The 12,524-nt window shown below is 40.8% G+C and overlaps 1 protein-coding gene across 1 annotated transcript in view; it reads left to right on the top strand.

Annotated features, from left to right (window-relative positions):
- The window catches only part of LOC126260144 (eukaryotic translation initiation factor 2-alpha kinase), a 220,521-nt gene that overhangs the window by 107,801 nt on the left and 100,196 nt on the right, over positions 1-12,524 (top strand). The window contains exon 10 of the mRNA XM_049957398.1: positions 10,103-10,214. Coding sequence (XP_049813355.1) covers positions 10,103-10,214 — 112 coding nt within the window. The remainder of the gene's footprint in view (positions 1-10,102; positions 10,215-12,524) is intronic.

Below are 12,524 nucleotides of genomic sequence, written 5' to 3'. Positions count from 1 at the left end.
TTTGTCATTACATCGTTGTAAGTCAGTTTTTGTCTCGTCACTGAATTCCACAAATACCTTTTCTTGTGTCGTAACCTTGTCTGATAAGTCAGTAAATTTCCTTCCAAGACTACTGGTGGTTTCTGTCAAGTCGGCAAATTGTCTCGATTGTTTTTCAAAATTTTGTTTTATGTCCCGTGTCAGTTCATCGAATTTAGTGTCAAATTTCCCAATGTCATGTTTTAAATTGTCATTTTTCTCGTCTAAAGCATCAAATCTTTTGTCTGAAGTGTCAAATTTTCTGTTTTGGTCACCAAGTAACTTCAGCATCTGGTTGAGCATGTTAGAGTCCTGTGTCTTAGTTTCGTCATTTTTTCGTGTCTGATTGATGTCTGGTTCTGAAGTTGACGTTGTCAATGTCACGTTTTGTCGCGTAGTACTCACTCTCCATTCGCCTGTATATCTGTTTAAATATAGGGGTTGTTGTCTTAATCGATCCGGTAAAATAATGTCTTGAACATCCTCCCTATTAAGTTCAATATTCATTTGACTGTCGGACATGTTTTGCAATGTGTCACTTTCACTAAGCTCGTCCGCGGAAACAATTTCTACGCGTCTAGCGTCCATCTTGCGATTTTCATAATTAATTGCAAATAAAATTTTCCAATGGTAAAAAAAAAAAATTTTTAAATATGATATGTTGAAATCTGAAATTTCTCTTATGGAAATGGATATTTCTATATGATTTCTAATTAGAAATTGAATTATTAAACTGGCACTGAAATTTCCCTCTCACAAATAAATGACTGTGAATATGCTCTTCACTTATCATTTGCAATCATCATCATCTTGGACAGTTTCCAGCCACTGGCTGGGTCTGTCGGGAACACAAGCCTCTCCATCGTGTTCTGTCTTTCCACCATTCCCCCTCTTCCACCTTCGTCCAGTTCTCTCCTCTTCTCGTCACACATTCCTTCACTCCCTTCACCCATCTATCTCTTGGTCTTCCTCTGGGCCTCTTCCCCTCCAGTTGTAGATCAAACATCCTCTTTGGAATTCTTCCCTCATCCATTCTCTTTGTGTGTCCATACCACTGCAGTCTTGATTTTTCTATCCTGTCCTGTACTGGTTCCTCCTTCAGTCTGTCCCTCACATACGCATTTCGCAATCTGTCTCGTCTTGTTACACTCAACCTGCTCCTCTGGAACTTCATTTCACTAGCCTGTATTCTACTTTTGTCGCTTTTGTGCATTACCCATGTCTCACTTCCGTATGCCAATATGGGGACAAAGTAGGTTCGGTATATAATTCCCTTGGATTTCTGTGGCACCTCCTTGCTCCAAATAAGCCCCCTAATGCATTTGTAGAACTGCCCTGCTTTTCTGCACCTTTCATTTATTTCCATTGCGTTTCCCCCCTTACTTTCAATCATGCTTCCCAGGTACTTGAAGTTCTCTACCACTTGTAGTTTTTCCCTTCCACAAGTTATATCCACATTTGGCCTATTCTTCTTCCTTGTTGTGACAATTATTTCACTTTTCTTTGCAGAGAAATGCATTCCATATTGTGCTGCCGTTGCCTCCCATACATCTAACTGCTCTTGCACCTCCTTCTCGCAATTTCCCCATAACATCAGGTCATCGGCAAAAAGCACTGCTTTCATTTTATGATCTCCAATTGCATCTGATACTTGCTGTAGGATTTCATCCATAACAATAATAAACAATAAAGGCGAAATTGCACTTCCCTGTCGCAGCCCATTTTCCAGCTTGAACCATGCAGTACGTTCCCTCCCCACTTTCACACAACTCTCACTTCCCTCATACATTTTTCTGACTTTTCGTGTTATCTCTTCATCTATCCCTTTTGCGTTCAGCACATCCCAGAGCTTGTCCCTACAGATACTGTCATATGCCTTCTCAATATCTAAAAAGGCCATGATTAAGTCCTTCCCGTACTCATAGTGCCTTTCCTGCAGTTGCCTTACCGCAAATATGAGGTCCGTTGTTGATCTTCCCGGTCTGAAACCATACTGCTCCTCTTGCAGTCTACTTTCAATACTGCTTCTTATTCTCTTCTCCAGGATCTTTTCATAGATTTTTCCACAGTGGCATAGCAGGGTGATTCCTCTGTAGTTCTCACATCTCCTTTTATCCCCTTTCTTGAAGATCGGGACTATAATTCCTTTCGTCCAATCCTCAGGAATTCTGTTCTCCTTCCACACCACCCTCAGCACTCTGTATAGCCACTGGGTTCCTACTTCTCCTGCTGCTTGTATCATATCCACTGTTACTTCGTCCCAACCTGGTGCCATGCCCCCTTTCATCCTCTTTATGGCTTCTTCCACTTCATTCCAAGTTAGATCATCAATTTCCCCACTATTATAATCGTCTGCTGCCTTAGGCTCTCCATCGCTGTTAGTTACCCGCTTGGCGGCATTCAACAGATCTTCAAAGTACTCTTTCCAAATATTTTTGAGCTCATGCATTTCCTCCACAACTCTTCCATTATTATCCATGATCCTCAGGCACTCGCTTCTGTCGTTCCTCTTATTTCTTACCATGGTGTAAAGTACTTTTTTGTTCCCTTCACTGTCCTCTTCTAACATTCTTGTCCATTTTTCCATCCACTTCTTCTTCTCCGCCCTTACTATGGCCTGTGCCGCTTTCTTGCTTTCCTTATACTTTACCCTAGCTTCCTCTGTTCGGGTCTGGAACCATTCTCTGAAGGCTTTGTTCTTTCGAAGTACTGCCTCTTTACATATGTTGTTCCCCCATGGGGTTTCCTTACTTCTCCTCTTTGCGCTAGTTCTTCCGCACACAGTCTCAGCTGCCTCAACTAGAGCCCTCTTAAAATCTCCCCATTCTTCTTCCACTGTTCTCTGATCTTCCTTTGGCAGCTTCTTCCTGATCAGTGTCTGGTACTGGGTCCTCCGTTCATCCTCTTTCAGCATCCATGTCTTCAACCTTTTCTCCTGTATATCTGTTGCCCTCCTATCTTTTTTCTCTCTCAGGGTGGCTACCAACAGCCGATGGTCACTGTCTAAGGCCTCAGATGGAATGACCTTAACATCTGCAATAATAGTAGTAAATCAATTTTAACTACAATTTGAAAAAATAATTTCGAAATAAATGGATCGGAATAAAGGAAGTACAGATGGCTGCTTGAAACTGGAAAAAATGTAAATTTCTGTACTCACCTTTTTTTTTTTTTTTTTTTTTTTTTTTGCCCCCCCAGTCTTATGTTGCAAATGTAGCGTCAAATATACAGTTTTCAATCCAAAATTTTTCTTTCGCGTCCGTGCAAATTATTTTATGGAACGTTATCCTTTTCCCTTTTTTTTTTACCAAATTAATTTCCTCAGCATGAAAATGAAAAATTAACACTAATTAATAACAGGGAAAACAATATTGTTGTAAATTTCATGCACGTAACATTACAATTGAAATGAATGAGACTTAGTCCAAATTCATTTTCTGATGCTATTAAGTGGTTAAAATTAGATAAAATGTCCAAAATTTATAATAACTGCACTTGTATCAAATCCAAACTGCACTTGTATCAAATCCAAACTGCACTTGTATCAAATCCGAAGATTGCAAGTCCTGTCACCAGGACGCCAATTTTAGTGTTTCCTTTTATTTATCTTCTCCTCATTACCTATTGAAACAACCACGCTTTGTAATGTAATTTTAATTTTCACCAAAAGCACATTCAACACATCGCGGAAAAATACACGTCTTTTGTATCAAGACAAGAGAGAGAGACATCCATTCGTTCTTAAAAACAAAAAACTACGCAAAAGTAAAAAAAAAAAAGAACAAAATTATTTATAAAATCGGTCGCTGGCACAGCGCTCTTCTGCGTGCGCGATCGTAAATTATAACTTTGCGGAAGTCAAAGTACCATTACATCAGTTTTGACAATGCGGACAAAATGGCGATCATCCCGCGCTGCAGTCACATTGAGTGCTTCAGGCCAGATTGTTGCATTTTGCAATTCTTTTTTATCCAATACTTCCACAAACACATCACTGTCATAGCAGTGTACCCTGTTTGAATACAGTGTCATGGTGCAAAAAATCTTATTTCCAGGAGAGAATCATTCTGCCCTTTTGAACTCACTGACATGCTGATATGCTCTTTGACACCTGCAAAGTGTGTTGAAGCTTTTTCACTCGTTTGGATTTTGTTTGACAGCTCTGCACTGAGCGTACAGGCACACTAATTCTCTGAAATTTGCTTACTTATTACGGCTCCACAGTTCTTCACAAATCCTTCGAACAGTGATTCAGACCATTCACTCTCTGTACTGCAGTTTTCACAGACAGTAGTGTATTTAATTCTGACATAAATTTAGTTTTCACATGTGATTGTTACCTGTCGCTCACACATGTAGCTTCTAACCTATAATGTTCTGCTTAATAGGTTTTCCAAATATCTCTGCGACTATAATTGGTATTCTAATTAACAAAAGAAAATATTGGGATTTTGTGCAGCTGTGTTCTTCAGCTGCTGAGAAATTTTGTTACAACATAATTCCAGTTGTTTCCCATTTTGTCTGCTCTTTGTTGCCTAAAATAAATAAAGTAAAACTAAACTCTTCAATTACTGTTTTTCTTTGACCATCATCTCAAGTGTTCTCTTCTGTCACCATTGTCTCCTCCTCACTTTCCTATAACGTTTATGCCAGTCACCACATGCTTGTAGATGATGTGTGATATGTATTGCTACTTCAACCACTTGGTGCAGCAGAGAGGCGGGCACTTCAGACTTTGAATTGCTGTCCTGACTTTACTTGCATGTAATATGTTTTACGAACTTTATTTTGGAGATCTTTCTGAAATTTAAAACTGAATAATGCCATCATAAAGACTTTCATCTGGGTTTCGGGCAAATGTACAGCATTTATATTCTGTAACATGTAATATGGTTCACTCTTTTGCAGTTTCCATATTTGGCATAAAATAAAGGTATTGGTCACAGACTTTCTTGGATTCAACAGAACCCAAGAAATACACTCCTGGAAATGGAAAAAAGAACACATTGACACCGGTGTGTCAGACCCACCATACTTGCTCCGGACACTGCGAGAGGGCTGTACAAGCAATGATCACACGCACGGCACAGCGGACACACCAGGAACCGCGGTGTTGGCCGTCGAATGGCGCTAGCTGCGCAGCATTTGTGCACCGCCGCCGTCAGTGTCAGCCAGTTTGCCGTGGCATACGGAGCTCCATCGCAGTCTTTAACACTGGTAGCATGCCGCGACAGCGTGGACGTGAACCGTATGTGCAGTTGACGGACTTTGAGCGAGGGCGTATAGTGGGCATGCGGGAGGCCGGGTGGACGTACCGCCGAATTGCTCAACACGTGGGGCGTGAGGTCTCCACAGTACATCGATGTTGTCGCCAGTGGTCGGCGGAAGGTGCACGTGCCCGTCGACCTGGGACCGGACCGCAGCGACGCACGGATGCACGCCAAGACCGTAGGATCCTACGCAGTGCCGTAGGGGACCGCACCGCCACTTCCCAGCAAATTAGGGACACTGTTGCTCCTGGGGTATCGGCGAGGACCATTCGCAACCGTCTCCATGAAGCTGGGCTACGGTCCCGCACACCGTTAGGCCGTCTTCCGCTCACGCCCCAACATCGTGCAGCCCCCCTCCAGTGGTGTCGCGACAGGCGTGAACGGAGGGACGAATGGAGACGTGTCGTCTTCAGCGATGAGAGTCGCTTCTGCCTTGGTGCCAATGATGGTCGTATGCGTGTTTGGCGCCGTGCAGGTGAGCGCCACAATCAGGACTGCATACGACCGAGGCACACAGGGCCAACACCCGGCATCATGGTGTGGGGAGCGATCTCCTACACTGGCCGTACACCACTGGTGATCATCGAGGGGACACTGAATAGTGCACGGTACATCCAAACCGTCATCGAACCCATCGTCCTACCATTCCTAGACCGGCAAGGGAACTTGCTGTTCCAACAGGACAATGCACATCCGCATGTATCCCGTGCCACCCAACGTGCTCTAGAAGGTGTAAGTCAACTACCCTGGCCAGCAAGATCTCCGGATCTGTCCCCCATTGAGCATGTTTGGGACTGGATGAAGCGTCGTCTCACGCGGTCTGCACGTCCAGCACGAACGCTGGTCCAACTGAGGCGCCAGGTGGAAATGGCATGGCAAGCCGTTCCACAGGACTACATCCAGCATCTCTACGATCGTCTCCATGGGAGAATAGCAGCCTGCATTGCTGCGAAAGGTGGATATACACTGTACTAGTGCCAACATTGTGCATGCTCTGTTGCCTGTGTGTATGTGCCTGTGGTTCTGTCAGTGTGATCATGTGATGTATCTGACCCCAGGAATGTGTCAATAAAGTTTCCCCTTCCTGGGACAATGAATTCACGGTGTTCTTATTTCAATTTCCAGGAGTGTAGTTGTTTATGGAGCATCTGGAGCAGTTATACTGTAGAACAAAATCCCACATTCACTGATGTGCCAGAACATAATGACCACTTGCTTTATAGCCTGGTGGTGGTCTATACAGCAGTGATTTTGCATGGCATGGTTTTGACAAGTCCTTAGTAGATTTCTGGATGTAGATGGCATCAGATATGTATGCAAGTCATGCCGTTTCTGTAAATCGTGGACCAGTGGTATGTGGGCATCGAACTGTTGCCTGATAACCTCACAACAGTATTCCATCATGTTTAGATCAGGCAAATGTGGTGGCTAAGAGAACAACGTCTGTTTACTATCACATTCCTCAAACCACTGTAGCACAATTCAGGCCTTTTGACTGTTGATAGGTATCCTGTTGGAAGATGTTGGGGAAGATATGAAGCAAGAAAGGATGCAGGTGATCTGCAGTAACCTTCACATAGTCCAGAGCTGTCGTGGTGTCTTTGATTACTGCAACAGGTCCCTTGGAAACCCAGGTGAATGTGCCCCACAGCATAAGACTGTCTCCACTGGCCTGCGTCCATAGAGTGGTGCATGTTTTGAGCATCCATTCACCTGGATGATGACATATGAGTGCATGATCATTTACCAGATGTGGTTAACTAATCTCAGCATACCAGAACTAACACCAAAATGAACATTAAATATTCTACACAGTTAGCAAAGAGCAAGCTACAGGCAGACCTGACAGAATGATGTCAGTGGCAGAGTCGTCACCTAATAGAGTGCTCTTTATCATTATGGGTCACCCATCAACCATCTTCTTATGTGTGCGCCACTAAAATGCCAATAATGGAGCTAATTTTTTGGAAACAGAAATTGTGCACCATTTCACTTGGAGATGCCTGAATTACTCTGATAGGACAGGATGTGTGGGAAGTTCAGATAAGTGGCTCAAACGACTATCTCCTATTTCCAGTAGAAGTTCCTGATACATTTGAATGCAGATATCTTCTGAACATGTTGTATTTGCGTGTGTGTCCCAGAGGTATTAGAAATTTAGAGAAGAAAAAATTGTTCAAAAGCTACGGCTATCTTTTGAATGTGTGGGAAGAAAATGTCGAAATTTGTAATTGTGAATTTTTTATAAAAATGTGTGTGTGTGTGTGTGTGTGTGTGTGTGTGTGTTGGGATATAAGCAGTTCTAGTTTGCTCATGGGATGTAAGTGTTAGTAGAGTATGGACAAATTTGAATTAACAGAAGTATTGTTAGTTTTGACATGGAAAGCAGGCAGATAAAATACAACTGCTTGGCACGATTTGCTTGGCATGGTCCTATTGCATCTGATGTGCCCTTGGATTCTTCCAACTTTAAACTGACTTGTCCAGATTAGTGTGATACAGCTTGGTGTTTTTAACATTACTGAATTATTGTCAGTGGTGAAATAAACAATTCCAGGACCAACTGGTAATCAAACCTCAAACCTTTAGATTTCAAATCTGACACATACCCACTGTCACACCTCTTGCCTCTATCCAAACATAGTATATTTCATGATTATAAGTGCAATAACATTCTCAGACAAAGTAATGCTCTATGTGGCACATTAATGGTACCACAACACACAGTGTGCAAGGCAGTTTGCTCTTTTTTGTTAGATGATAGTGGTTAATTTTACTTTTATATATTGATTCCCACTCAATGAACACTAGTCGACAATACTGCATTTATTGACCAGCTCTGCTCTGGTCAGATGACTGCCAGCTCTGTTTGATTTGGTCAAACAACTACGTGCTTTTTTGTTCGGGTCAGCCTCCAACTCATTTAATACCTCTTTCAGTATCACTAGAGGTGACCAGAATGACTATAATATCTAGAAACAATATATGAGAAAGAAAGTTGCTACTCACAATATAGCAGAAATGCTGAGTCGCAGATAGGCACTTTGACTTAAGGTTCATCTTTAGGTTCTGTAAGCTCACCTCACCAAAGAATTGCTACATTGCAAGATTGCTTGTATGTTTCTTCTTTCCAACCTTACATAAAAATCATTGCTATTTTCTCCATGGAGCCTCTTGTACACCATCTCCATGCGTGTGAACACCTAGGTGTCTCAATTGTACTTTGCATCACACATATTCTTTAAAACACCCCTCTTCATTTTTATTGTTACCTCCTTAAGTTGTTTAAGCATCTCTATTGTCATAAATAACTTCCCTCTGCTGTGATATCTATATTGCTATTCCATTATTCTGAACTATGATGCAGTGTTCCTTTGGATAAGCATACATGTCTGAAAGAATTGCATCATAATTCGGACTAACACAGGCACTGCAATATTGTATTTATCCACTGACACCGGGCAAGTGACTTTCAAGTAAAATGTCTCTTCTGTATAGGAATGTATATAACAGATCTATGAGTAAAGGTTGTAGACACATTGTTGACAACATAATGGAAGTCTGGGTCTGTCCGTGAGTCATGCTTGGATAGCCAGATGGTAAGGTGACCACTCGTGATAGTGGGAAGCTCAGATTCGAGTCCCAATCGGTCACAAATTTTCATTGCTGTCATTCCATTGTACAGCTGATGGTTTTTCATATTCACAACTACGAATACATTTCTTGTACTGTTTTGATGTGTTGCCACCATTCTGATCTAACATTATTTTTTTATGTGCCATATTTGCCTTGCTAGTTATGCTGCTCAGCAAACTGTTGTTGCCAGTTGCTTGTATTATTAATTGCTTGCAACAATTTTTCATTTATATTGTGTTTGAATCTACATGGTTTTTTCCCAACTCAGTGTCGTCCCCTCTTGCTAGTATCCCTACTCTGTTGCATTCAGAATACTCTCACTTTTGAAACTGTTGCATCCAATTCACAGATGATCTCCTGTCTCTTAATAGTTACCACATTTGCTAGTACCTAGTTTCAGTTGGTGAGAGAATTTTTTCAGTACACTTTCTTCGATTGCAGTGAACCCCAGTTAGATACATATAGTGGCTTCTCCTTTATTCTCGGTCACTCTGAATTAGTGAAATTAATAATGTAATAAGTTTATTCTTTAAAAACATTTATGGACTATAAGAACATACTGTACATTAACTGGATATCAAGAAATTCACACACAACAGATTGCATTTATCTTTTAGGCCTCGAATGTCCTCCATGGTTCAGGTCCTAATCTGTTCACCAGCTAAAGATCATCCTTTCTCCCGTCTTTGGGCATCCTTTGATACATACTGTTCATAGTTACTCAGAAATGAACAGTCTGACATTTTCACACATTGCCAGTCCCACCCTCTTTAGTAGCACCTGAAAAAATGTTAATGCTGCTAATTGCTGTGACATATCCAGCTGACACCTGCTGACTTTACGCACCTCAGAGAGTTTACCCTGGTAACAGCATCACTGCTGTCCAGATGCCTGTGCTGTTCATTATATGAACCTTTTCCTTTGACTTATGTCGGTGTCCAAGTATTCATTGGAGATGGGAACATCTGTGCTTAACTTAGTTCTGACAAATTTGTCAGTGAATGTGGAAGTCCCTCATCCAAGTATACGAAAAATACACAAATAGACAGTGTTATTCTTAAACAATACAAATGTGTGTGAACATTGTAATGCCGCTTAAAATAATTTCCATACCTGGTTTAAAGACAGAAAATTTATTTCAGGTAGTAATGTGTGATATTGACCCCTTTCAATTTCAGGAAAGAAGTTACCATAATCAGCATATCGACTGCAGTGTTGCTGAATCTACTAACACAGAGGTTTCGGAGCATATTAAAGAAAACGGCGGCATGTGCACAAGTTTCCAACCAGGTAATCTGAGATTCCATGAATGTTGAGTGTAAAATATATATAAGGAAACGTGGGAAAAAATATATCTAAAAACAAAGATGATGTGACTTACCAAACGAAAGCGCTGGCACGTCGATAGACACACAGACATACACACAAAATTCAAGCTTTTGCAACAAACTGTTGCCTCATCAGGAAAGAGGGAAGGAGAGGGAAAGACGAAAGGATGTGGGTTTTAAGGGAGGGGGTAAGTAGTCATTCCAATCCCCGGAGCGGAAAGACTTACCTTAGGGGGAAAAAAGGTAAGTCTTTCCACTCCCGGGATTGGAATGACTCCTTACCCTCTCCCTTAAAACCCACATCCTTTCGTCTTTCCCTCTCCTTCCCTCTTTCCTGATGAGGCAACAGTTTGTTGCGAAAGCTTGAATTTTGTGTGTATGTTTGTGTTTGTTTGTGTGTCTATCATCGTGCCAGCACTTTCGTTTGGTAAGTCACATCATCTTTGTTTTTATGTATATATAATCTCTCGAGTAATGGAGGCAATATTGGTTTAACGTGAAGTTATGGAGTTAATGTGAATTTTAATTGTACCAAAAGGAAAATTTCCATTAGTGCTGTTGACAGTAACATGAGAAATTTTAGTTTGGATATAAAAATAAATAACTAAAACCTTTGAAATGGGTTCTGAGTTAAAGAAATTTATTGGTGAAGGTCAGTAAGTTATGCAAAGAATCCCATCATAACGAACATATTTATAAATATTCGTTGTTGTGGGGGGGAATGCTTTTTTCATGAGCAACGTGATCCATTGTTGAGATTGCTGCAGCAACTACCATTGTTATCCAAACTACAAAAGCACAATTTGACTGCATGTGCATGACATATGCAAAACCTTTGCAGTTCCCAGTAGTTAATACTCTCTAACCTTTGAATGCTGCAGCCTTTTTGTTGTGCCTATCTGTGACTCAGCATCTCCACTATATTGATATCTCATTCAGGAGGATAGCAGTTCAATTGCCATCTGTCCATTCATATTTGGATGTTTTATGGTTTCATTAAATCACTTAATGCAAATCTTGGAATGATTCCTTTGAAAATAACACACTAGACTTCCTTCCTTATCCTTCCCAATCTCTCAGCCTTTGCTTTGTCCTGAATGGTCTTATCATCGTCGGCACCTTAAATCCTAATCATATTTGCTTAATTTAGTAAATCAAACAGGTACTCTGTATTCTACCTCATTACTGCAGAGTGACACACAACTCTCCTGTCTATTATTCCACAAAATTGACTGTCCATTGTGCTTCGATACTACACTGCTGGATGACTTTCTCAACATACTATCTACAGCAATACTGGCATTACTGTATATCTCATGGTTTCTTGTCACGAAGTCAGAGCTATACCCAAGGATAATGAACACTGCCAATATTTATAGATGTAAGAATACTAGTGTCCAATGCCTCTTATGTAGTTACTGCAGAAAGTGAGATGTCTAGTTCATATAAAATGGTGTGCCCTATGTAGTGGTGCCAATGAAATAAATTAGACAACCAGTGATCTCAAAATGTAGATGTCCAGGTAATAAGATTCTTCAACTTCCCGTGGATGTACATACCACTTGTTTGAAGTACTGATCAGTCTTGCTTTCCGTATTGGAACTTCTCAAAATATCTTCCACAAACGTAAGTCAACTTACCAAGATTGACCCACAGTCTTAATATTGACACTGCATCTCCAGACAATTTATAACATATAATTGCTGTTATAAATGCTCTCTATACTGCATGTAAAAATTCTTTGATGCTACATACTGTTGTTGCAATCATTTAGCCATTATCTGTATGTATCACAACTTACTACTGTAATTTGTTTGTTTGTTTGGACGAAAAAAGCAGGATACTACATTGCTTTCTTAATCCAGAGTTGAACAACATCCTCTTAAGACACCTGTTCCCATACCTAGATCTCTGTTTTCATTCATTAAAACTTTTATGAAGCTTGATAACAAGTGATTTGGAATCTTGGAAAGCTGTCAGGTTCCTGCATGAAAATTTCTTCATCCATTGCACCATTCCAAAATGCAGACTTTGTTTACAGTAACGGTCAAAATGGGTCAAATAGTGTCACTGTGTAATGGTGCTAAATGTCTTGCTATAGGTACTACCTTTTTGTAGACTGTAATCTGTAGCCACCTTTGGTACTTAGTAAAGATACTTATTTGAGGTTCAAGTTGAAGATCCTTATAAATCACCCATTTCTTTCATGGCTGTCCTCTGTTGGTAACAGAGTCAAAATTATGGCCTGTTCAATTTCTGCCAGTATTGCTTC

The sequence above is a fragment of the Schistocerca nitens genome, chromosome 5 (genome assembly GCF_023898315.1).
Source record: "Schistocerca nitens isolate TAMUIC-IGC-003100 chromosome 5, iqSchNite1.1, whole genome shotgun sequence".
Lineage (NCBI taxonomy): Eukaryota > Metazoa > Arthropoda > Insecta > Orthoptera > Acrididae > Schistocerca > Schistocerca nitens.
The sequence above is the reverse complement of the archived record's forward strand: the minus strand, read 5'-3'. Positions and strand labels throughout refer to the sequence as shown.